Source organism: Perognathus longimembris, chromosome 15, assembly GCF_023159225.1.
Source record: "Perognathus longimembris pacificus isolate PPM17 chromosome 15, ASM2315922v1, whole genome shotgun sequence".
NCBI lineage: Eukaryota > Metazoa > Chordata > Mammalia > Rodentia > Heteromyidae > Perognathus > Perognathus longimembris.
The window spans coordinates 27359414-27382562 of NC_063175.1; the positions used below are offsets into that span (position 1 = coordinate 27359414).

General features: G+C 36.8%; 1 protein-coding gene across 1 annotated transcript in view; it reads right to left on the reverse strand.

The window, feature by feature from the left end:
* Positions 1-3700: 3700 nt before the first annotated feature.
* Positions 3701-23149, reverse strand: part of B4galt6 (beta-1,4-galactosyltransferase 6) — a 65179-nt gene continuing 45730 nt past the window's right edge. Inside the window, exons 5-9 of the mRNA XM_048363506.1 lie at positions 21228-21344; positions 11882-12069; positions 8506-8628; positions 7906-8007; positions 3701-7174 (exon numbers count right to left, since the gene is read on the reverse strand). Coding sequence (XP_048219463.1) covers positions 7027-7174; positions 7906-8007; positions 8506-8628; positions 11882-12069; positions 21228-21344 — 678 coding nt within the window. The 3' untranslated portion in view covers positions 3701-7026. The remainder of the gene's footprint in view (positions 7175-7905; positions 8008-8505; positions 8629-11881; positions 12070-21227; positions 21345-23149) is intronic.

Consider the following 23149-nt stretch of genomic DNA (forward strand, 5'->3'; position numbering starts at 1 on the left):
GTGAATATTGTTACAAACCACAAGGCTTGTGTTTCTGTTGAATTTGAATTAAGGAATGATCTAATGTTTCTACTAGTATAACTCTTGGACTAAGTGGAGTCTTGAGCAGCAAGCTATCTGGAGGGGATGGGATGCTTTTTGCTTTGCTTTCCTCTTCTTCCTCCTTCCTGCTGCCATAGGTTATTCTGAAGACCAGTATTAACAATGCACATGAAAGGGCTTACCTTGTTTAGGGGTATAATTCAGTGTTACTGGGGTTTGAACTCAGAACTTTGCAATTTCTAGGTAGATACTCTACCACTTGAGCCATGGGCATTTTTTTCTATGGAGTTTCCAAGTTAGTTATAAACTATTTCAAGGAAGGTTGGCTTCCCTTACCTAGTTGTGGTTATTTGGGAGAAAGAACTGGATCTGGCTCAAACCCATTCACTAAGCACTAAACAGTGCCAGAGACACAATAGACACATGCCAAAAATGTTGGAATTAGGACAACTACTGCCTAAAGCCTGCCTATGTGAAACAGATAAGGGAAAGAGCAAAAGGGAAATCTGTTTATCAAAGAGGCCTGTGTCTATGAGAACGGAAGCCCTCACTAGAGTTCACATAGCTACCAAGGTCTTTGCTGGTTCTGATGAAGATGGTAGTGAAAAGGAAGACCAATGACAGAACGGCCAATTGAGGGGGAAAACTGGGTCACAGAAAGCCAGAATCATCCCCTTCAAATTGGGTACATTCAAATAGCAGTTACATTCCCAATATAAATTAACTTTCTCTTTTTAAGACGCCAACCAGGTGTTCTCAGCACCTGTCTTCAAGTTGCTTTATCAAAATATTAGTGTCATGTAAACTTGTGGAATGAGCTTACTTCTCACGTTTGATTTTCTAAAAAATGTACTATTCATGGTAGCAATTTCTGTCTTTCAAATATTAACCTTTTTTTCAAGCTTTTAGTACATATTTTTAAGTTGTAAAGATGTTTAAGTCAAAAGAGCCTAGTTCTCCATTCAGACATACTTGCAGGTAAATCAGATTTTGGTCATAGTTCTTACTAGTCCTATTTAAGGCATTAACCGTACTTAAAAGCCGAGGAGGTGTGAGGCACAGATTTTAATGTAACAGTAGTTTAGAATGCTGTGAATGTCCAATATATTAGATGGCAAAGAGAGTTTTCTTCACAGAATCATTCCTTCACTGAGCTTTGCTGGATACTAAGTACAGGTGTAAGATAGAAATTCCCCACTTTCAAAGAGCTGAGTCTTTGTATGGAAAGAAAATCCAAGAGTGTAATCCATGCTTTGGCAGGGTTTATGTACCGTAGGGACACAGTTAACTTTTCTTTAGGTTGACAGTGATTAAGCTAATATTGAAAGTTAGTCCTCTGTTAGATGGAGTAAAGAAGATGAATGTAAAAAGTAGTATGACACCAAGTTACTGAGGGCGTTTATGGTAATGAAGAGTAGAGTAGGAGTAAGGAACAGGTGTCAGGTGGTGGATTAGTGGACAGAAATCAAGTCATTGAGGCCTGATATGTGAAGCAGAAATGCTTGGATTTTTTTCATCAGACAATGGGAAGCCATTGGCAAATTTAAGCAAAGGACTGCATCAAGAGACATAATTTCTGTGGCAAACTGGAAGACATATTCAAAGATCACAAAATATTACAGCAAGGAAAGCAGGTCTGGGCATTTGTTGAGGAAATAGAAAACCATAGGGGATTGAGAACTGGAGTGAATGTTGACTGTGAAGATTAGCAAAGCAGAGGATGACTGGAAGGGATTCGTCCCTTGAGTTGGGCAAATATGGGTGTGTCACAAGTTCAGAATTCTGAGCAGGAGATCTGGCTTTTGTAGGCCTGTGTACTTAATATTTTGGAATACAGACTTTCTTCCATCCTATTTTTTAGCTCCTTTATCAAAGACTAAATAGCCATAGGTCTGCAGGTACAAGGTCATCTAATTGTTTAGGCTACTTTGAAAACATGGTAACTCCAGTTCCTTAGTCATAGGCACATATCCATTGCTGATGAGCCATCTGTGGCTAGCCACTGCACTACCAGACAGCAGATATTGAACATTTCCATCCCTGAAGAAAATACTACTGTATACTGTTACAACCTGAGTATTGGTCAAGACAGGAGGTGGTGGGATGGGAAGAATAGAGAGGAAGAAGGAACTTTGATGGAAACAGAATAAACCAAAGAGCCAAGTTAGAAAAGAGAAGGCAGTAGCTCAGGCATAAGGGGGACATTTTACCTCTTTGTCGGTGACACTGAGACAAGCTCCAAGTTACTCAATGTCTCCCGCCCTCTACATAGATACAGATATACAGAAATAAGTAGATATATAGTTGCTTTCCAACCTCTCAGTAAAGAGACTGAGGGTTTGTCACATTTCTTCCCATGAAAACAAACTACTGACAAATTCATTTGTGCTTACATAATTAGGTAGAATCTCAGGCTTAACTTCCTAGAATTAAAGAATGCATGCTCTTTCTTTACAATGACTTAATGAGTTGGTTTTGTTCAATGTGTCAGACACATGGGTCAGTTTATCTGCTTCAATGATCCTCTGATAAGTACTACCATACTACACTGACATACAAGTAAACTAAGAACAAAAGAGCTTGAAAAAAATGTATCAGTGTCTCACAGCTTATGACAAGGGATCCTTGAATTCAAACTCAGGTGAGTGTCCTCTAAAGTCATTGCTTATATCTATAAGCCCAATATTTTTCAGAGCTCTCCTAAAGTATGTGTTACAAGTGGGAAAGATTACATGCAAGGAGAAAAGCTACTCCTGCCAAGATGCTCAGCAAACAAGTGAAATAGAAAACTGGTCTTTACAGGAGACATCAGCTTCACTTAATGGTGACGGATCTTCAGGTGTTCCCATCTAACAGGTTTACACACAGAATTCACCAACTACTTGAGCATGGAAATGTCTGAGAGGTTCCTAATACCTTTTACATGACAAATTTAACTGAAAACTGGGAAGATTAAATTCACAATGGATTTCATGTTATAGGAATGCACTGAAAAGGATTAGTCTTACTTTTCAACCACGTATTTTTCTTTTAATTGCAGTAGAGTGATGAATATTTTTTTCTGAAATAATTTAAATCAAGACCAAGCCAGTACATGCTATTTAGCAACATCCTTTTCTAAAAACCATTTTGGTCCAGGTATTTCATGAGCTGTGTGTTTAAAGTCAGCACTATCCATATGTATACATACATGTGGTTATTTCAGTGAATTATCCTCTGTCATCACAGGATATATAATAGCACAGATAGGAACCTATGGCAGAGGACAACTCAATGTCATGACTTTAGGTGATCAAGTGATTGTGACTTAATGACTGGTTTCATTTGCAATATACAGTGAAGGAGAGAATGTACGGTAAAACAAAATTCTTAAGTATTCTTCTTGATTAACAGATTGCATCTAATACAACAGATTACCAGTACGTTTACAGAAAATTTTATTCAAATATTTAAATACTTGAATGTGTCAGTGTTTTGAGGTAAAAGCAATGATGTGATTGCTAAATGTATTGAAGATCTGATTGCTTACATTGGTTTATGTTGCAATCCTAGTCAACTAAGACAAAAATCGATGATTTCCTTCAAATTTAGGAAAACAAGCCCTTCCCCAGTAACCACAGAAAGTCTTTAGAGGAAAGAAGTAAATCATCACACCAAGTCTTTAGAACATTGTATTTCATAAAAGACAATGATAAAAAAGTACAAACATTTCCATGAGAAGCAGAAAAAAACAAAAACAAAAATGAGAATACAAGAGATGACTAGCATTTATTTTAGTGCATTTATGTAGAAGCCTTTCTTATCTGGATAAAGAAAATAAACTTAAGTACACTTCCTCTTTCTGGCAACATTATGATCTTTTGTTTCTCTCAATTGGCATACTTACAAACCCAAGGCAATGAATCTAGAGTGCTGTTTATCTGTAAAGTATGTAAGGGAGTACAACAGAGGAAAGCAAAGGTCAAAAAAAAAACCCCACAATATCTGCTTTTCATTCATAGAGACCCTCCTAAAAAATATCGATATAGGCTATTTTTCCACTTTACTTTGGATCAGTATTTTGGTTGGGATTGTAAGTTTTTAATACATAGCTATGAATTTGTACAATATAAAAAAAAAGGATTCTTAGTGAATACCTTCTCAGAAGATACAAACAAAAAATGGAATTAAAGTTTTAAAAATGTTCATTCAAATCCTAGTTTGGGCAAAGAATTAAAGGAAATCTCTCAGTGAATCAGATACAATTTTAGCAAATGTTTGCCCTTCTTGCCTCTCTTTTCTGCAAACAGGGCTGTAAATCCTGACCTCTTTCTCTAGTGAAAGGCACTATATAATTTTCTGAGTGCCACAGTGATCTTCTAATATTTCTATGTACATGTAGGTTTTGTGACTTTCAGACTGAAAAAAATATAATAATCAGGGAATGTCTTCATAATTTCAAAATTTCAACTTGCTTGACTTATTTAAAATAAAATAATACTTCTAAATAGTCACATTTAGCATTGGACCTAATACAGGGTGGACAATTAATACATGGTTCATTAATAAAATGACCCAACACTAAACAGAAGACTGATTACTTTTGCAATGTACTCATTCATCTTTAGGAAACAGATTTATTGTCACATCATGAAGGTAAGCTTTCACTTCATGGAAACATAAAGGTCAGTGTTCATAGACAAAATAATTTTAGATTTGCACTTAAAAAACACAAATTTATAAAGGTAGTTTTTACAGAATGGCACACCATATTCAAAACTGTAAAACGCAAAATATCTGCATATAACACCTAAAAAAATGTCAGACTAAACTCCCAAAATAAGGCAGATACTGAATTCCCTTGAAAGTATGAAATGTATGTCAAAACAAAAAGACATCGAAAAGTAGACAGCCCTACATTAAAATGAGAAAAAAAAATCGTGTTTTCCGAGTAAGAATCAGAAACAGCACTAATTTTCCCTACCACTAAATGCTTAAGCATTGTTAGGTTAATTATGTCCCTATGCCCTGCTACCTTGTTAATTGTAAACAACGATGTTAACACGGTCATTTTATTTTCTTACATTTCACCAAACTGAAAAAACTTCATTAGCTATAGAGACAGAAAAGGAATGGACAACATAGTTGAGTACAAATATTTGTACTTTTTGGAAGGCTTGATTTTTTTTCTTACTACTTTGAGTAAAAGCCACAAATAAAATGACAGAGAAGTATTTTGGAAATATTTCTAAGAAACAAATATGGAAAGGTATATTAACAGAGAAACTATCCATTTCCTTCAAGTATATGATTTTCAGTTATTTTATGGTTTCATTTATGGTCATTTGTGTTACTAAAATTGGCATAGAAAATGGCCTTGGAAAATTAAATTTACAACCTGAGATACATAGCTGTATTTCCATTTTAGGTGAACACCCACCGGCAAATTTTATTCAAACATTTCTCAGATGAAGGCGTCTATCATTCTCCATTGTTGTTAAAGATTTATTTTATAGAATATATAAGATTTTAAGTTTGTGAAAATATTGTAAGATATTCTTTTAAAAATCCTTACAAGTGGTCATTTTCAAAGTAAGAATACTGTTTGAGTTTTCAATGGAAAGCTCTGTTCAATCTTAAGGTAAATCTTATTAGGTAGTAAGACCTGCTTTCACAAGTATCCCATTATCAGTGCATCTAGATAATTGATAATGTATTGGTAAGGTAACTATAGAGGGCCTGGGTTAAGTCTCCAGCACAACACACACACACACACACACACACACACACACACACACAATAATTCTATGACATTATATTGCAAGTGAAAAAAAATATAGTTTGTATGAAACCAGCTGATATTATAAGGGTCATTTTTAAAGGTGAAACTGTGCAAGTCTGAGAATTAAGTTAAAATTCGTTTTTAATCTATGAGGCATTTATCTTCATAAAAATAGAACATTTAATGTCTTATCTAATAGTATAATTCATCTGTATAAGTATTACTTAGGCTCTCTATAGCTCCTTCTTTAAAAAAAAAAGTTAATTAAAAAATGAAGCTATTTTGTTTTGGCTCTTCTGACCTGGAAATAATAAAAGTGCTGTTCACTATGAAATTAAAAAAAAATACAGTGTATAAACACACAAGCGTGGGAGCGTTTTTGAGGCACAGAATCCCTGACACACCAGAGGTACATAACAGACATTAACATAAAGAGGTCCTTTATATCATGTCACATCACAACACTTAAGATTTTCTTGGTAATACCATGCAATATGCATAAACAACATGGTTGTGATTCAGCTAAATCTGGTAAGATTGCAAGCAAGGAAAAAACATAGGTAATCTTGGCAGGAAGAAAAGCTGCTTGAGTCTTTTTTCTTTCCTTTTAAAGCCGTCAAAAAGCTGTGATATCTTCCACGCAAGAGGCTGGAGGTCTAAAGCTGAAAACTAGTATAATAGTTTACTGTGTTCACTGTCAATTACTGACAGTTCCTTCATTTTTACACAAGGGTTAACCTTTGTTTAGTGACATAAGTTTACAGTAATTCTTATTCCCATGCAAATAAAAAAATGTATTATAAAAGTCCAACGGAGGCATAACCAATTACATGCAAAACTGCAACACAGCTTATTTTTTCAACAATTTAAACACATTAATTTATATCACATATGTACAAAATATGTTTAAATGGAAATAAAAGCATTCTCTGGAATTAAATTAGAGATTCGAGTATAAAATTTTCTTTTCGTATAAGGAGCTCTCTGAACTTCCAATCTTCAGCACTGGCTTCCAGTTCTGCAGTGTTTGCCGTGTCATGGAGTGTGCCTCAACGTAGACAGGGCAGGTGGAAGAGGGGGACGGTACCCAGTGCCACACGGTAAAGCCCGAGGACTGCTGGCTCTTCTCATGGGCCAGGCACTGACCTCCGCGGAGAGTACACTCCAAGTACATGATCCAGCACTGTGGTGTATCGTGCCATGAGAGCTACTTTATTTATTCTTTAATAGTCCTTGATTGGAGCTAACTCAGGTGTGAGGTTTACAGATATATTTTTATACAACCTATCAATCAGTATTTTGGGTGTATATAATAAATTGTTCAACCCATCGATGTACTGACGCTCTTTAGAGTACCTTAGTAATTTATACCTAAGTGTTAAAGGAAAACACAAAAAAGTAACAGAAACATGTTAAAAAAATTAATGGTAAATATGATCTAAGTTATCTTATAATTAAAACATGTAAGGTCCTTTACAATTTCAAGTTCTCATGAATATTCTAAAAAAGTCTCTAAACTATGACTCTAAATTAGTATTTTACTACTCAGAAATGCCACTTGAAAAAAGTAATTTTTCTTGCTTGATTATTGATTTATTCATTTACTTATTTAGTTAGTTATGCTGTTCCTGAGCTTTTTTGCTCAAGGCTAGTGTTCTACCACTTGAGCCATAGCTCCACTTCTGGCCGTATAAGACTCTCTCATACTTTCCTTCTCTGGCTGGCTTCAAACTGCCAACCTCAGATCTCAGTCTCTTGAGTAGCCGGGAGTATAGGTATAAGCCATCAGGACCCAGTTTAATTTTGCATTCTTACAACTTAGACATCTTTAAGAAACTAAAATATTCTATGTCAAAGAAGCATATGAAAACTAGCTAACTGGGTTCATTAACATAACATGTGTGTATGTATATATGTATGTACGTATGTGTGTGAGAGTAAGTATAACAGAGAGGCCATCTTTGAAATAGCACAAAAATTACTTCCTTCTAGAAACAATGTTCTCTCTAGTCGACGATTTTGGAGATACAGGCACTTTTTTTTTTAACTGATTATATATTAGCAAGTTTCAAGCCCTTGTTATCTGAGGACATTAAACTTACCGTCCTAAAAACTGGACTTCTCCTCGATGGTGATGAGGAATGGACTTGTATTTTCCTAAGTCCCCTTCTGGTCTAGTGACATTATATCCAGAGTAATGAACTCTACAACACAAACACAGAATGGGTTATAGGAGGTCAACTTCAAAAAGTACATGTTGCTAATGATTTTAGGTGTTCATCAGAAAATAAAAGAAGAAATTGGCACTAGGAACCTCAGGATTTTTCTGTCCTGAAGAATCCTTTCTTTGAAAGGATACCTCAGTATGATATGTCTAAATTCAAAAAATGCCACATCTCACACAAGTAGCTAGCCTAATATAAGAGCTTTACTTGATGGTCAAAACTATAAGCAAAGCTCTATCTGAATAAAATGGAAATGTACGCATCATGGGAACGTTAAAAAAAAAAAAAGAATCCTTTCTTTGAGTTAGCAAATATAACAACTCCCAGAAAGGAAATATACACATTCTAATAGTAAACAATTCTGTTGATGTGGTACTGAGGAATCAAACCCAAGGTTTCATGCATGCTAGGCAAGCACTCTACCACTAACCCACATTCCCAGCCAGTGTTAGTAAGCAATTCTGAATCTAAACATACCTGTTCCAAAGGTCGTCATCTTCTCCTCCCCATCCCCAGAAAGCATTAGGAAAGCCATTGATCTTTCTAAACTGTTCCACAGTCAGTCCACTTACACCACCAAAAAACTCTTTATAAGGAAGGCTGAAAAAGAAAACAGGACAGAGCAATCTAAAAATGAAATCCTAACAGTTTGCTATAGAAGATCAAAATTTTGGTGTTTCATGTGCTTGGCAAAGTACACCCCTATTCTCCAGAGAAATCACTGGACTGATTGAAGAGTGTTCTGGAAAACGTGAACCAAGAAATAAAACACTTTTATATGTATAGGACAGTAAGTGCTATAAATTAATTTGCTACAATAATAACACGATTAAAAAGTAACTGGATTTATCAATGCATAATTGTTGTATAGAGCAGAATAAATATAAATTTAAAAAATCAACTCTAGGGGCTGGGGATATAGCCTAGTGGCAAGAGTGCCTGCCTCGGATACACGAGGCCCTGGGTTCGATTCCCCAGCACCACATATACAGAAAACGGCCAGAAGCGGCGCTGTGGCTCAAGTGGCAGAGTGCTAGCCTTGAGCGGGAAGAAGCCAGGGACAGTGCTCAGGCCCTGAGTTCAAGGCCCAGGACTGGCCAAAAAAAAAAAAAAAATCAACTCTAGCATTTAACTTCAAAATGACTAGTGGGCTGGGGATATGGCCTAGTGGTAAGAGTGCTTGCCTTGTATACATGAAGCCCTGGGTTCAATTCCCCAGCACCACATATACAGAAAATGGCCAGAAGTGGCGCTGTGGCTCAACTGTCAGAGTGCTAGCTAGCCTTGAGCAAAAAGAAGCCAGGGACAGTGCTCAGGCTCTAAGTCCAAGGCCCAGGACTGGCAAAAACAAAAAACAAAAACAAAATGACTAGCTAGATTATACTCATAAAATAATCATGGATATTTACAAATATATCTAAGTACTGATATTTAATATTTATATTTATTTTATATAATATATATATTTTAAGTTTATATTTTATTTTCCATACCTTTCCATAATGTGCATCCCAAGTAACTGTCAGATCATGCAATATTTCTGAGCTACATTTTTAGTAATCTAAACTGTTAGTTCAGGTATTGGTTGGCTTTCTGATGTTAAGGTAGCTCCTCTAGGCCTGCAGTCCTAAATCCACTCCAGTGGTTGCAAATGTGCTTCTTGGGAATGGCAATACTTAAGAAGCCAGGCGAGTAAGCAGGACCACAGAGGAAAAATGATCATGAACAACCAAAATTAAGACAAGAGCAATCTGTCTGGCTCTAGAGCAATTCTGTCAGAAAAAAAGGCAAGGAAGGATTTAATATTTTGTGTAGGATTTAACTTACTCAATGTGAAGAAAAACACTATTTTCTAGGATCTTGTGTGGAACACAGAATCAGAAGAAGCAACTCTCACATGGAGCTAGAGTATTGTGGGAAAACATAGTCATGTACCCACCTTGGACCAAAGATATTCCAAGAGAGTACCAGCAACACTCACCCTAAAAACAGCCATATTTTTTCAAGGCACCCCACACAAGGCTCATGCTTGAAAGCTCAGGGTTCTAGTAATAATGCTGAGGTAAGCTACAAAGAGCCAGAAAGTGTCCTTCACAGAGTTTTATTTCCCACACTACTGGACTTTCCGAACTCATGCCAATGGGAGACACTAGAGACCATTAGATACAAGAGTAGTAGTAAGGACTGGAGGTGTAACTCAATGGTTGAGCATTTGCCTAACATGTGACAAGCCCTGGGTTCCATCACTAGCATTGGAAGAGAGAGACACAAGCAATAATGTGAAGTGTGCTTTCTAACAAGTATAAATCAGCAGGCCTATAATCAGCTCTACTTGCTGTGGAAACAGCCACTGCATTATGTACACAATGAAAAAAGACTTGCTTAAATGAAGATATCACAGATAAAGTTTAGAAAATAGAACCAAATCTTGCAGTGCTTACCTTACCTTGTCCACAGTAGCAAAGAAACTAAATCTGGATGGCTATCTGGGGTCAAAATATGAATCAGGGTGGACAGGAACTCTTCCACAAGGCTTCATGCCCTGCCTGGGGCCTGCATTGTCCTGCTTATGCAGGGACTAGCAGGCTGCCTCTCGGCCTATGCTAAATTCTAAATTCTAAACTACATGTCCTACCAATCCTGGGACTAGTCTGACAGATAGCAATGATTTAGTCATTAGAAATGGCTATTTTCAAGTTTAAAAATCAATTTAGAAATCTTAATTTACATGACTTTTTTGAATTTTTAAATGAAAGCCATTTAACACTGGATCTAATCTGGTTTCACAAATCTGATCAAAATTAAGTTTCCAGAAGTTGTAAAACACAATTCCAGGTTTCTTTGTTCCAAGAAACTCCGATGGTGCTCACTAAGATAACTGCAGACTTTGAAGTTGAGGAGTAATATGAAAAGAACTTTCCAATGATGAATGAATGACAACAGCCAAAACCCACATATAATCTTTTGATGCCAATTCATCTGCTCTTGTCATTGAGAATTTATACTCCTCTCTTCTCTGCGGATCAGATGCTACCAAAACTGAGATGTAAGTCAATGGAAGTTGTCATCTCTTTCCCCAATTAGACTTGTGCTTTCTGTCGACTTCAATTATCTCACAGCTGTGTAACTGTTTACATTTCAAAGACATATCAAATAAAACAATGAGAAGATCTGTTTCTTATCATTACAGAGAAGGCCAAGGATGTACAGTTTACAAAACATCTGCAGGGGCTGGGAATGTGGCTTAGCGGTAGAGTGCCTGCCTAGCATGTATGAAGCCCTGGGTTCGATTCCTCAGCACCACATAAACAGAAAAAGCCAGAAGTAGCACTGTGGCCAGGGACAGTGCTCAGGCCCAGAGTTCAAGCCCCAGAACTGGTAGAAAAAAGAAAAAGACATCTGCAGAGGAAAGTCTTTCATGACCCCAAACCATCTCTAGGGCAATAAGAAACAGAGCTAGCACAGGTTACACAACTATCAAGTGGGCATATTATGGTCCCACAGAGCAGGCATACTGATGGGCAATATCCTTACAATGAAAAGGAAGCCAAACTTCACAAGAACAAGTGAGCAGACAAGTTCCACAGTGTGAGAACCAAATTTTAAATATGCATGTGATCGCAGAAGCTAACCTCCTTTCTATCACACCACACCCAAACCTCTTTGTAATACAAAGTGCCCAGATGGATGAATAGCCACTCAATGTCCTAGCACCTAATGAGGATAAAGTAGAGTGAAAAAATGTATTCTTTAGGATCCCGAGCTCTCTTAGATTTAGGCACATAGTACTGTTCCCAAGACAAAAACTCCCACTGTACATCATATGGTATCAGAAACAGTGGGTATCACTTACATATACATGTATTTATCCAGCTTTGCTGCAAAGTGACGGGGCATCTCTCCACATCCGTAATAGTTTCTGTCATTTTCAGGTAGATGATCCACATCATGGAAGATCACACAATCCCAGACATTGTCTTTCATGGCCTCTTTGAAGCCCACATTGAAGAGCATCGCACGATTGAAAGGTTGTGAGCCAGTCTTCACAGAGCCAATACAGGATGGAAAACAGAAATGTACTTAGGCTTTGTTGTCTGATGGTTTCCAATTTGTTGAATCATCAAATAACAATCATACCTCAATCAGCCAGACAAGTCAGGATTTTCAAATACAGGTAAGGCATGACAATTACAGAGGAAATATTCTGAAAAATGTGTCATTAGATAATTTTTTCAATATATGACTATTACAGAGTATACATATACAGACTAAGACAGGTAGGATAGCAGCAGGTAATATAACTTTATGGGAATGCCATTATGTGGTACGTAATGCTGGACTACTCGATCACTACATAATGTTGTATTTTAATAATGGAAAACTAGTTAGGTAAATAACTTATTATCTAGGCTACTGGTACACTGTCAGTAATATTATATAAAATGGAATTTTAATTTCTGCTTTATTTCAAATATACCAACTCATCAATTATAACCAGCAAAATGGTAACAATAAAAGTATTACATTTAAAATGACATTAAAATAATGTTTTGGGTTTTAGCAATGTTTGTATACCATCAGATTTAAAAATAGAGGGCTGGGGAAGTGGCTCAATGATTAAGTAATTGCCTAGCCTGCATGAGGCCCTGGGTTCCATCTCTAATACCACTAAGGGAAATAAAAAATTATGCAGGAAACTAAAAAAAATGACATAATAGATCATGACCCCTCTCTTATATAACAAAGCCAGAGAAGTCCAACTATCTATTATCAATGTTTATAACAAGCATCAAGAACATTTTATTTTTATTTTTATTGTCAAACTGATATACAGAGCGGGTACAGTTTCATACGTTAGGCACTGGATACATTTCTTGTACTATTTGTTACCTCCTCCCTCATTCCCCCTTTCCCCCTCCCCCTTTCTCTTTCCCCCCATGAGTTGTTCAGTAGATTTATACTAAACAGTTTTGAAAGTATTAATTTTGTAATCGTTTGTCTTTTTTACCCTGTGTCTCTCAATTTTGGTATTCCCTTACAGTTTCCTAGTTCTAATACCTGTATACACGGTTTCCAGTGTACTAACATAAGATGCAGAGATAGTAAACGTACAACCACAGGAAGGGCATACAAGAGGATCATCAATAATAAAAGGTTCGGGCTGGGAATATGGCCTAGTGGCAACAGTGCTTGCCTCCTGCACATGAAGCTCTCAGTTCGATTCCCCAGCACGACATATATGGAAAATGGCCAGAACAGGTGCTGTGGCTCAGGTGGCAGAGTGCTAGCCTTGAGCAGGAAGAAGCCAGGGAAGGTGCTCAGGCCCTGAGTCCAAGGCCCAAGACTGGCCAAATAAATAAATAAAATAATAAAAGGTACGGTTTCACATGGCATGTTGAAAGTAATTACAACAGTGATATAAAAGTCGTTTCCATAACATGGAGTTCATTTCACTTAGCATCATCTTTTGTGTTCATAAAGGCATAGCTATTAGGCTCTTGTGATCCTCTGCTGTGACTAGCCTAAACCTGTGCTAATTATTCCCTATGAGGGAGACTATAGAGTCCATGTTTCTTTGGATCTGGCTCACTTCACTTAGTATTTTTTCCAAGTCTTCCATTTCCTTACGAATGGGGCAATGTCATTCTTCCTGATAGAGGCATAAAATTCCATTGTGTATATGTACTACATTTTCCTGATCCATTCGTCTACTGAGGGGCATCTGGGTTGGTTCCAAATTCTAGCTATGACAAATTGTGCTGCTATGAACATTGTTGTGCTGGTGGCTTTAGGGTGTTCTTGTTTGTGGTCTTTTGGGTAGATGCCCAAAAGTAGTGCTGCTGGGTCATAGGTAGCTCTATGTTTATTAGCCTTCTGAGGAATCTCCATACCGTTTTCCAGAGTGGCTGAACCAGTTTACATTCTCACCAACGATGAAGTAGGGTTTCCTTTTGGCCACATCCCCTCCAACATTTGTCATTGTTAGTTTTCTTGATATAGGACATTCTTACTGGGGTGAGATGGAATCTCAATGTTGTTTTGATTTGCATTTCTTTTATGGCCACTGATGTAGAGCACTTTTTCATATGTCTCTTGGCCATTCTCATTTCCTCATCAGAGAAGTCTCTTTTTAAGTCTTTAGCCCACTTGTTGAGGGGACTATTGGTTCGTTGTGGTTTTGTTTTGGAGGAATGTAATTTTTTTAGTTCTGCATATATTTTAGATATGAGGCCTTTGTCCGCTGAATGGCCAGTAAAGATCTTTTCCCAATCTGTGGGCTTTCTGTTTATCTTGTGAGCTATGTCCTTTGCCCTGCAGAAGCTCTGCAGTTTGATGCAGTCCCATTTGTCCATCCTTTCTTTGATTTGTCACATTTCTGGGTCTTTGTTAAGGAAGTTCCGTCCCGTGCCAAGGAGCCCAAGTGTTTCTCCTACTCCTTCCTTTAGTGTTTTCAGGGTATCTGTTTTTATTTCGAGGTCTTTGATCCATTTGAAATTGATTTTGGTGCAGGGTGATATATAAGGATCTAGTTTTAGTTTGTTGCAGGTGTTGAACCAGTTTTGCCAGCACCATTTCTTAAAGAGGCTGTCTTTCTTCCATCCTATTTTTTAGCTTCTTTATCAAAGATTAAGTAGGTATAGTTCTGTGGGTTCATTTCTGGGTCTTCAATTCTGTTCCATTGGTCTTCAGGCCTGTTCCGGTGCCAATACCAAGCTGTTTTTGTTACTATAGCTTTATAATACAGTTTGAAGTTGGGTATTATAATTCCTCCAGCACTGTTCTTTCTGCTTAGGATTGTTTTTTGCTATTCTGGGTCTTTTATCGTTTCATATAAATTTCTGGATTGCTTCCTCTATTTCATTAAAAAATTGTGTTGGGATATTAATGGGTATTGCATTGAATTTGTAGATAGACTTTGGCAATATTGCCATTTTAATTATATTAATCCTCCCAATCCAGGAGCATGGGAGGTTTTTCCATTTCCTTAGTTCTGCCTTAATTTCGTTTTTCATGTTTTTAAAGTTCTCATCATAGAGGTCTTTCACTTCTTTCATTAAGGTTATTCCAAGGTATTTTATGCTTTTTGAGGCTATTGCAAAAGGAGTTGCTTTCCTGATTTCAGCCTTGGCATTCGGGATCAAGAATATTTTAAAGACAACTGGAACTTTACACACAAAGCATGTTTACTTTATATTATAACCATTTTCCTTTAGTAGGGAAACTGCCCAGGCAACAGTTCCTATCCTACTGTTCCTTGTTTCCTTCCTTCCTTCCTCTCTCCCTCCCTCCCTCCCTCCCTCTTTTCTTTCCCTTCTTTCTCGTCTCCCGTCCCTCTCTCTCTCCCTACTAGACTTACTATTGTCTTTATTAGGAGCATTTCTACTTATCACACAAAACCCAGGGTACTCCCTGCATTGCAAATATTTCCCTTCATTTATAGGAAAGAATATTAAAGTCTCGCAGCCATTAAAAAAGTTTTATTCCACTTCTAAAGAAAATCATGGAGAATTTACCAATGCCTTAGCAACATTTCTCAAAATCATTTCCTATATGCACATACACGGTAGAAGGGAATGAGACTGGATAAGATGCAGTATCATTACAATACTGCCTAAGGAGTGAGGTTTTACATTTAATCTGAAGTCACAGAAATCCCTTTATTTCTTACAGCCTCTTCTTCACCAGTGAAATAGAATAAAACAAAAGGGAAGTCAATTATAACAGTATTACTGGTATCTCAAAATCAGCTTCAACTTTCCTTTAAGATCTTAAAGTGTTTTAAACAAATGTAGACACAATCTTTAAAGGTTAATAAAAGAAGAAATTCTAACAATGTAAATTCTAGATTTAATTTTTAAAGATTACAATAAAACTATAGTGAGACTAGAGGAAGTCCTATAGGGACTATAGGGCGACTAGTGCTAGGTAGTGGGTGTGGTGGTTTAACTCCTCAACATCCATGACACAAAGCCAGAAGACAGTTCCTAAGGTTAACCAAAGCAGGAAACATTAGAACTTCTATTGCCCAAGCATGGAGATAAGTGCTGGAATTGTTATAAGATTTGATACGTATTACTCTTGACTGAAGAAGATAGACTTTAACAGTTGAGTGAATTGATTTTTCTGTCTGTATCAAACCAAGAATAACCATTGTTTCTTTATATAAATATTATTTTGTTAGAAAGGACCAGTCAATAAGGTCTGAGCAATTAATAATATCTGATTGGACAATAGAAACTAAATCGTATATCAGTTCCTCCCAAGCTCATTTCCCAGTGCCCTCACATTGTCTTGTAGTTTGGATTGGCTGCTACCATATGGGACTTCTGCTTCATGCCCTATGATCATCCACGCTTTTTATTTGGTTTACTTACTTTGCTGAGTAATCCCCTTCAATAAGTAAGGGCCATGGGGAAATGTGTACCTCTCTGTTCTTGTGGTTTAATTTAGAAAAACTGTTTTTCTGTCACTTCATGTTTGGAAAAGAGGTTTGTAAACCCCTATACAACCCTTCATATTTAACTATAATAGTTCAGTTTTTCTTCAATCATTGAGCATCTCTCATGGACACCAATCCAGCAGAAGAATTACTCCGCTATTTCTTAAGTGGTGAAGATATTTTTAGCTCAAAACCACACACTATCAGTGCATGATCCTGAATTAACTAACACTGACAAAGGCTGAGATTCAGACTTACAAAGTTTGAAAATTAAAATATAGATTTCAGTTGTTTTGCAAAGAGGTTTCCATCACACACACAAAACAATTCAACGGTGCTGATGACTTTAACATCACAGAAAGATATCACAGCTCCCAAGACATTATGGACAATGGATTAACGCTTCAAAGAGTGAAACGAACAGTTGAGAGTAATGACCTTGAAATAGTAGCATGGCTGTAATGAAAGTAGCTAATTTTTTTCACTTGTTACCAGATAAAAAGGGTCAATTTTCATAGTCTAGCTGCTACATTAAAAAATATGCTGGCTTAATTTAATCCTATTTACAAGGAGAAAAGGAGAGTTCTTTAGATAACTATAAGTATTTTACATGAGCTAGAATTCCCAGAAGGAAAAGCAGATACAAAAGTAAGAGAATCTTTTTTCCTTAAAAAAGACAGATCCAGAATAAATCACTAAAGAAGACCTTAGGAATAAAAATTTGAACAGTCTGCTGCTGCCAAATAGAATAATATAATAATGCAATATAGAAACAGAAAGTCAATGTTCCTTTACCAAGAAAGATGACTTTCATTCAGAACAATAAACATATACTGTGTGCCACTTAAAAAAAATGTGACTCTGACTCAGGTTCCTTTCACCGCCTAATAAAGTTGATCAGATACACACAGGCACTGTACCTTTTTGTCCCTCTCCTTCAAGTATCCTCCTTTGCTTTCACTGTGTTTGAATGCCTAGAGATCTGTATAATTTATTACATCCCAGTATTTTAGATCTAGCTTCTGCATATGAGAGAAAGCCTGTGCTGTGTGTCGCTCTAAGCTTGGCTTACTCCACTCAACATAATTTGTTCTAGGTCCATCCATTTTAACACTAACTTTTTTCTTATACTCATTTTCCTGGGGCAGAATTTGAAGTATGAAGCCCAGACAGTATTTAAACAGGTATATTGTTTTCCTCCAAGGATTTAAATATTGGCAAGGATTCTTTAGAAATTTGGCTTATAGTCTCTGAATATTTTAAAGTTCTCCATAATAAGCACACCATAATGCAGAAGACATAATTTTAAAAATTTGATCAAATATTAATTTTCAGGGGCTGGGGATATAGCCTAGTGGCAAGAGTGCCTGCCTCGGATACACGAGGCCCTAGGTTCGATTCCCCAGCACCACATATACAGAAAACGGCCAGAAGCGGCGCTGTGGCTCAAGTGGCAGAGTGCTAGCCTTGAGCAAAAAGAAGCCAGGGACAGTGCTCAGGCCCTGAGTCCAAGGCCCAGGACTGGCCAAAAAAAAAAAAAAAAAAAAAAAAAAATATTAATTTTCAGGGTTACCTAGCACCCACACCATAGTACAGAGAAGTCCTCGATCAAGAATCACCCAGGCCTTGATACTAAAATAACACCACAGAAAGTCCTTCTCCTTCCTTTTCTGGACTAAAATACATGGGGCAATATGGAAATGTTCTTTCAAAATAGAACACTATGAACGTATGCAATGTAGAACAGAACTTTGAATGACTCTCTGACACATGCCAGTTTCAAGCCCAGATGGTTGAACCAACATATCAATGTTATATTTTCTCAAACTTAACAGATCAGGGCTGGGAATATGGTCTAGTGGTAGAATGCTCGTCTCAAACATAACTGATCAACTTGTTTAACCATATAACAATTACTAAAAGAAAAAAAATACAAAATTCTGGCCAATCGACTTCAACAGGTCATCAAAAAAAATCGTACACCATGATCAAACTGGATTCATCCCAGGGATGCAAAGTTGGTTCAATATATGCAAGTCAGTTAATGTAATCCACCACATCAACTGGAGCAAGGTAAAGAATCACATGGTTATATTGCTAGAGGCGAAAAAGGCATTCGATAAAATCCAGCACCCATTTATGATAAAAGCCCTGGAAAAACTGGGATTCCAAAGAACATTCCTGAATATAATAAAGGCAGTCTATGACAAACCAACAGCAAGCATAATTCTAAACAGTGAAAAGCTAAAGCCATTCCCGATAAAATCAGAAGCAAGACAGGGATGTCTGCTTTCTCCTCTCCTCTTCAACATAGTACTAGAATTCCTAGCCAAAGCAATTAGGCAAGAAGAAAACATAAAGGGGATCCAAAGAGGAAAGGATGAAGTTAAACTTTCTCTCTTCCTAGATGACATGATCCTATACCTAAAGGACACTATAGACTCTACTTTGGCAAAGTAGCAGGATATAAAATAAACCCTCAAAAATCAACGGCCTTTCTATATGCCAATGACCCAAAGACTGAGGCCAAAATCAGGAAAGCAACTCCTTTTGCAATAGCCTCAAAAAGCATAAAATACCTTGGAATAACCTTAACGAAAGAAGTGAAAGACCTCTATGATGAGAACTTTAAAAACATGAAAAACGAAATTAAGGCAGAACTAAGGAATGGAAAGACCTCCCATGCTCCTGGATTGGGAAGATTAATATAATTAAAATGGCAATATTGCCAAAGTCTATCTACAAATTCAATGCAATACCCATTAGTATCCCAACACAATTTTTTTAATGAAATAGAGGAAGCAACCCAGAAATTCATATAGAACGATAAAAGACCTAGAATAGCAAAAAAACAATCTGAAGCAGAAAGAACAGTGCTGAAGGAAATACAATACCCAACTTCAAGCTGTATTATAAAGCTATAGTAATAAAAACAGCTTGGTATTGGCACCGGAACAGGCCTGAAGACCAATGGAACAGAATTGAAGACCCAGAAATGAACCCACAGAACTATGCCTACTTAATCTTTGATAAAGAAGCTAAAAAATAGGATGGAAGAAAGACAGCCTCTTTAAGAAATGGTGCTGGCAAAACTGGTTCAACACCTGCAACAAACTAAAACTAGATCCTTATATATCACCCTGCACCAAAATCAATTTCAAATGGATCAAAGACCTCGAAATAAAAACAGATACCCTGAAAACACTAAAGGAAGGAGTAGGAGAAACACTTGGGCTCCTTGGCACGGGACGGAACTTCCTTAACAAAGACCCAGAAATGTGACAAATCAAAGAAAGGATGGACAAATGGGACTGCATCAAACTGCAGAGCTTCTGCAGGGCAAAGGACATAGCTCACAAGATAAACAGAAAGCCCACAGATTGGGAAAAGATCTTTACTGGCCATTCAGCGGACAAAGGCCTCATATCTAAAATATATGCAGAACTAAAAAAATTACATTCCTCCAAAACAAAACCACAACGAACCAATAGTCCCCTCAACAAGTGGGCTAAAGACTTAAAAAGAGACTTCTCTGATGAGGAAATGAGAATGGCCAAGAGACATATGAAAAAGTGCTCTACATCAGTGGCCATAAAAGAAATGCAAATCAAAACAACATTGAGATTCCATCTCACCCCAGTAAGAATGTCCTATATCAAGAAAACTAACAATGACAAATGTTGGAGGGGATGTGGCCAAAAGGAAACCCTACTTCATCGTTGGTGAGAATGTAAACTGGTTCAGCCACTCTGGAAAACGGTATGGAGATTCCTCAGAAGGCTAATAAACATAGAGCTACCTATGACCCAGCAGCACTACTTTTGGGCATCTACCCAAAAGACCACAAACAAGAACACCCTAAAGCCACCAGCACAACAATGTTCATAGCAGCACAATTTGTCATAGCTAGAATTTGGAACCAACCCAGATGCCCCTCAGTAGACGAATGGATCAGGAAAATGTAGTACATATACACAATGGAATTTTATGCCTCTATCAGGAAGAATGACATTGCCCCATTCGTAAGGAAATGGAAGACTTGGAAAAAATACTAAGTGAAGTGAGCCAGACCCAAAGAAACATGGACTCTATAGTCTCCCTCATAGGGAATAATTAGCACAGGTTTAGGCTAGTCACAGCAGAGGATCACAAGAGCCTAATAGCTATGCCTTTATGAACACAAAAGATGATGCTAAGTGAAATGAACTCCATGTTGTAGAAACTACTGTTATATCACTGTTGTAGTTACTTTCGACATGCCATGTGAAACCGTAGCTCCTGCTGTTGATGATTCTCTTGTATCCCCTTCCTGTGGTTGTACCTGCACTATCACTGTATCCTATCTGAGTACACTGGATACTGTATATACTGGTATTAGAACTAGGGAAGTGAAAGGGAATATCAAAATTGAGAGACAAAGGATAAAAGGACAAACGACTCCAAAAGCAATACTTGCAAAACCGTTTGGTGTAAACCAACTGATCAACTCATGGGGGGAAAGGGAAAGGAGAAAGGGGTGAGGGGGGAATGAGGGAGGAAGTAATACACAGTACAAGATATGTACCCAAGGCCTAATGTATGAAACTGTAACCTCTCTGTACATCACTTTGACATTAAATTTAAAAAAATACAGGTCCAATCTGAAATATTTTATTAAACTCTAAAACAAAGTATTTAAATTATCTGATTATCCTTAAACATCTTAACTAAAGCCATACCTAAAAGTATACTCAATAATTATTTTAAAAAATATACTCACCTGCTCAATGACATAAAAGGCAAATTCCAACCGCTGTTTCTGGAGCATTGGAATCAGGTGCAAAAAGAAGATTGGCAGGTGTTCATGGCGATTACGGAAAGGAATGAGAATGGCCACCTTTAAAACAAACAGTCACATTGTAAGTAGATATAGCAGTAAATCTTAGAAGCAAAGATAACATTGACCCTTGGAAGCATCTAAACAGCCTACACAACAAAATAAGCAGTCAGAAAACAAAGAAGCTTTTCTTCATGAACCAAATAAGTTTGCTTCATCAACCAAAGAAGTTTTGTCTTCATAAATCAAAGAAAAACAGCATATGGAAGTGAAAATAGTTTCTCAATGCATCAATCATTTTTCTAATATGGGGGAAGAAAAGAGCTAGGTGTTTTCCTATCATTGATGAAGCCTTGAGTTTGATCCCCCGTACCATATGTACAAAATAATTTATTGGAATTCAAGACTGAAAAACATATATGTATTCATACAAAATGTGATAATACAAGCCAGGAACAGAGGTTTTCGTCTATAATCTCTGCTACTCAAGGGACAGAGATCTGAATCACCACTGGAGGCCAGCCAGGGCAAAAAGTAGTAAGACATCATCTTATGCAAAAAAAAAAAAAAAACACAAAACAAAACAGGTATGGTCCCATGCATGTGTGATGTCAATTGTAGGAAGAAAGCTGTAATCAGCAGTATCTTGGACTGAGCCATTCGCAGGCAAATTGCAAGATGTACCTAAGAAATAGTTCCAATAAAAATGGACTAGAGGTGTGACTCAAGTGGCAGAGTACTTGTCTAGTAAAAACAAATTTTGAACTCAATTCTGAGTACCATAAAAAAAACCTAGTACAGTATAGAAGTAAATAATTTCCAATCATCACTTACTATTTTGTATACAAACTTTCCCATACAAGCTAGGTCTCTTTTACAATTCAGAGTTGTCCATGCATGAGCTAAAGTGTTAAGTGTTTTGTAAGTTACTATTCTTATTAATTACTAAGCTAAACTGGCATTATAATTGCTAATTTTCTGATCAATTTTAAAATTAAAACTAATTTTTCACACATCATAAACCAAAATTACTGTTTTCAAGCCTAACAGTACACCCTATCTAACCAAAATACCTCTTTGACATTCAATATCCTGGATTCTGAAATAAAGAGATGGTGTCAGAAAACTATATAAAAACCTTAAACCTGGATTTTTATTAAAATTTTACATAGACCAAAAAACTTTACCAATGAATAAATGCAAATAATAGAGAATCATAAATTCTGGGCCTAATATGCTTATAAAAATCAGATATAACAGGGCTGGGAATGTGCTTTAGTAGTAGAGTGCTTGCCTAACATGCATGAAGCCCTGGGTTCAATTCCTCAGTACCACATACATAGATAAAAGCCAGAAGTGATGCTGTGGCTCAAGTGGTAGAGTGCTAGCCTTGAGCAAAAGAAATTCAGGGGCAGTGCCCAAGCCCTGAGTTCAAGCCCCAGGACTGGCAAAAAGAAAAAAACGATACAACATTAAATATTGTAACAAAAAACTGTAACATTGGACCTGGGGTGTAGCTCAATGGTACAGCATGTACTTAGCATATATGAGACCCTGCATTCAAGTCCCAGAAGTACCAAAAGAAAAACAAAAGAGAGGGAAAAAAAAGCAAAATAAGAGAAGCATTTGTCCATGTATTTTATATTACCAGAATCATAAACAGGATAAAATACTAAATTACTAAGAACTTTATTGTTTCTAAAGAGAACAAAATATGATCTTGTAAACTGAAGTTGTCTAAATCAGAAACATTGCCAACTATTCATACTATTTTAGTGCTGATGAAATAACAAGAAAAAAAGGCAGATAGGTAAAAAGATACTCAGTAGTTAGATGGAAGACAGACAGATAATTTGGTAACTGGT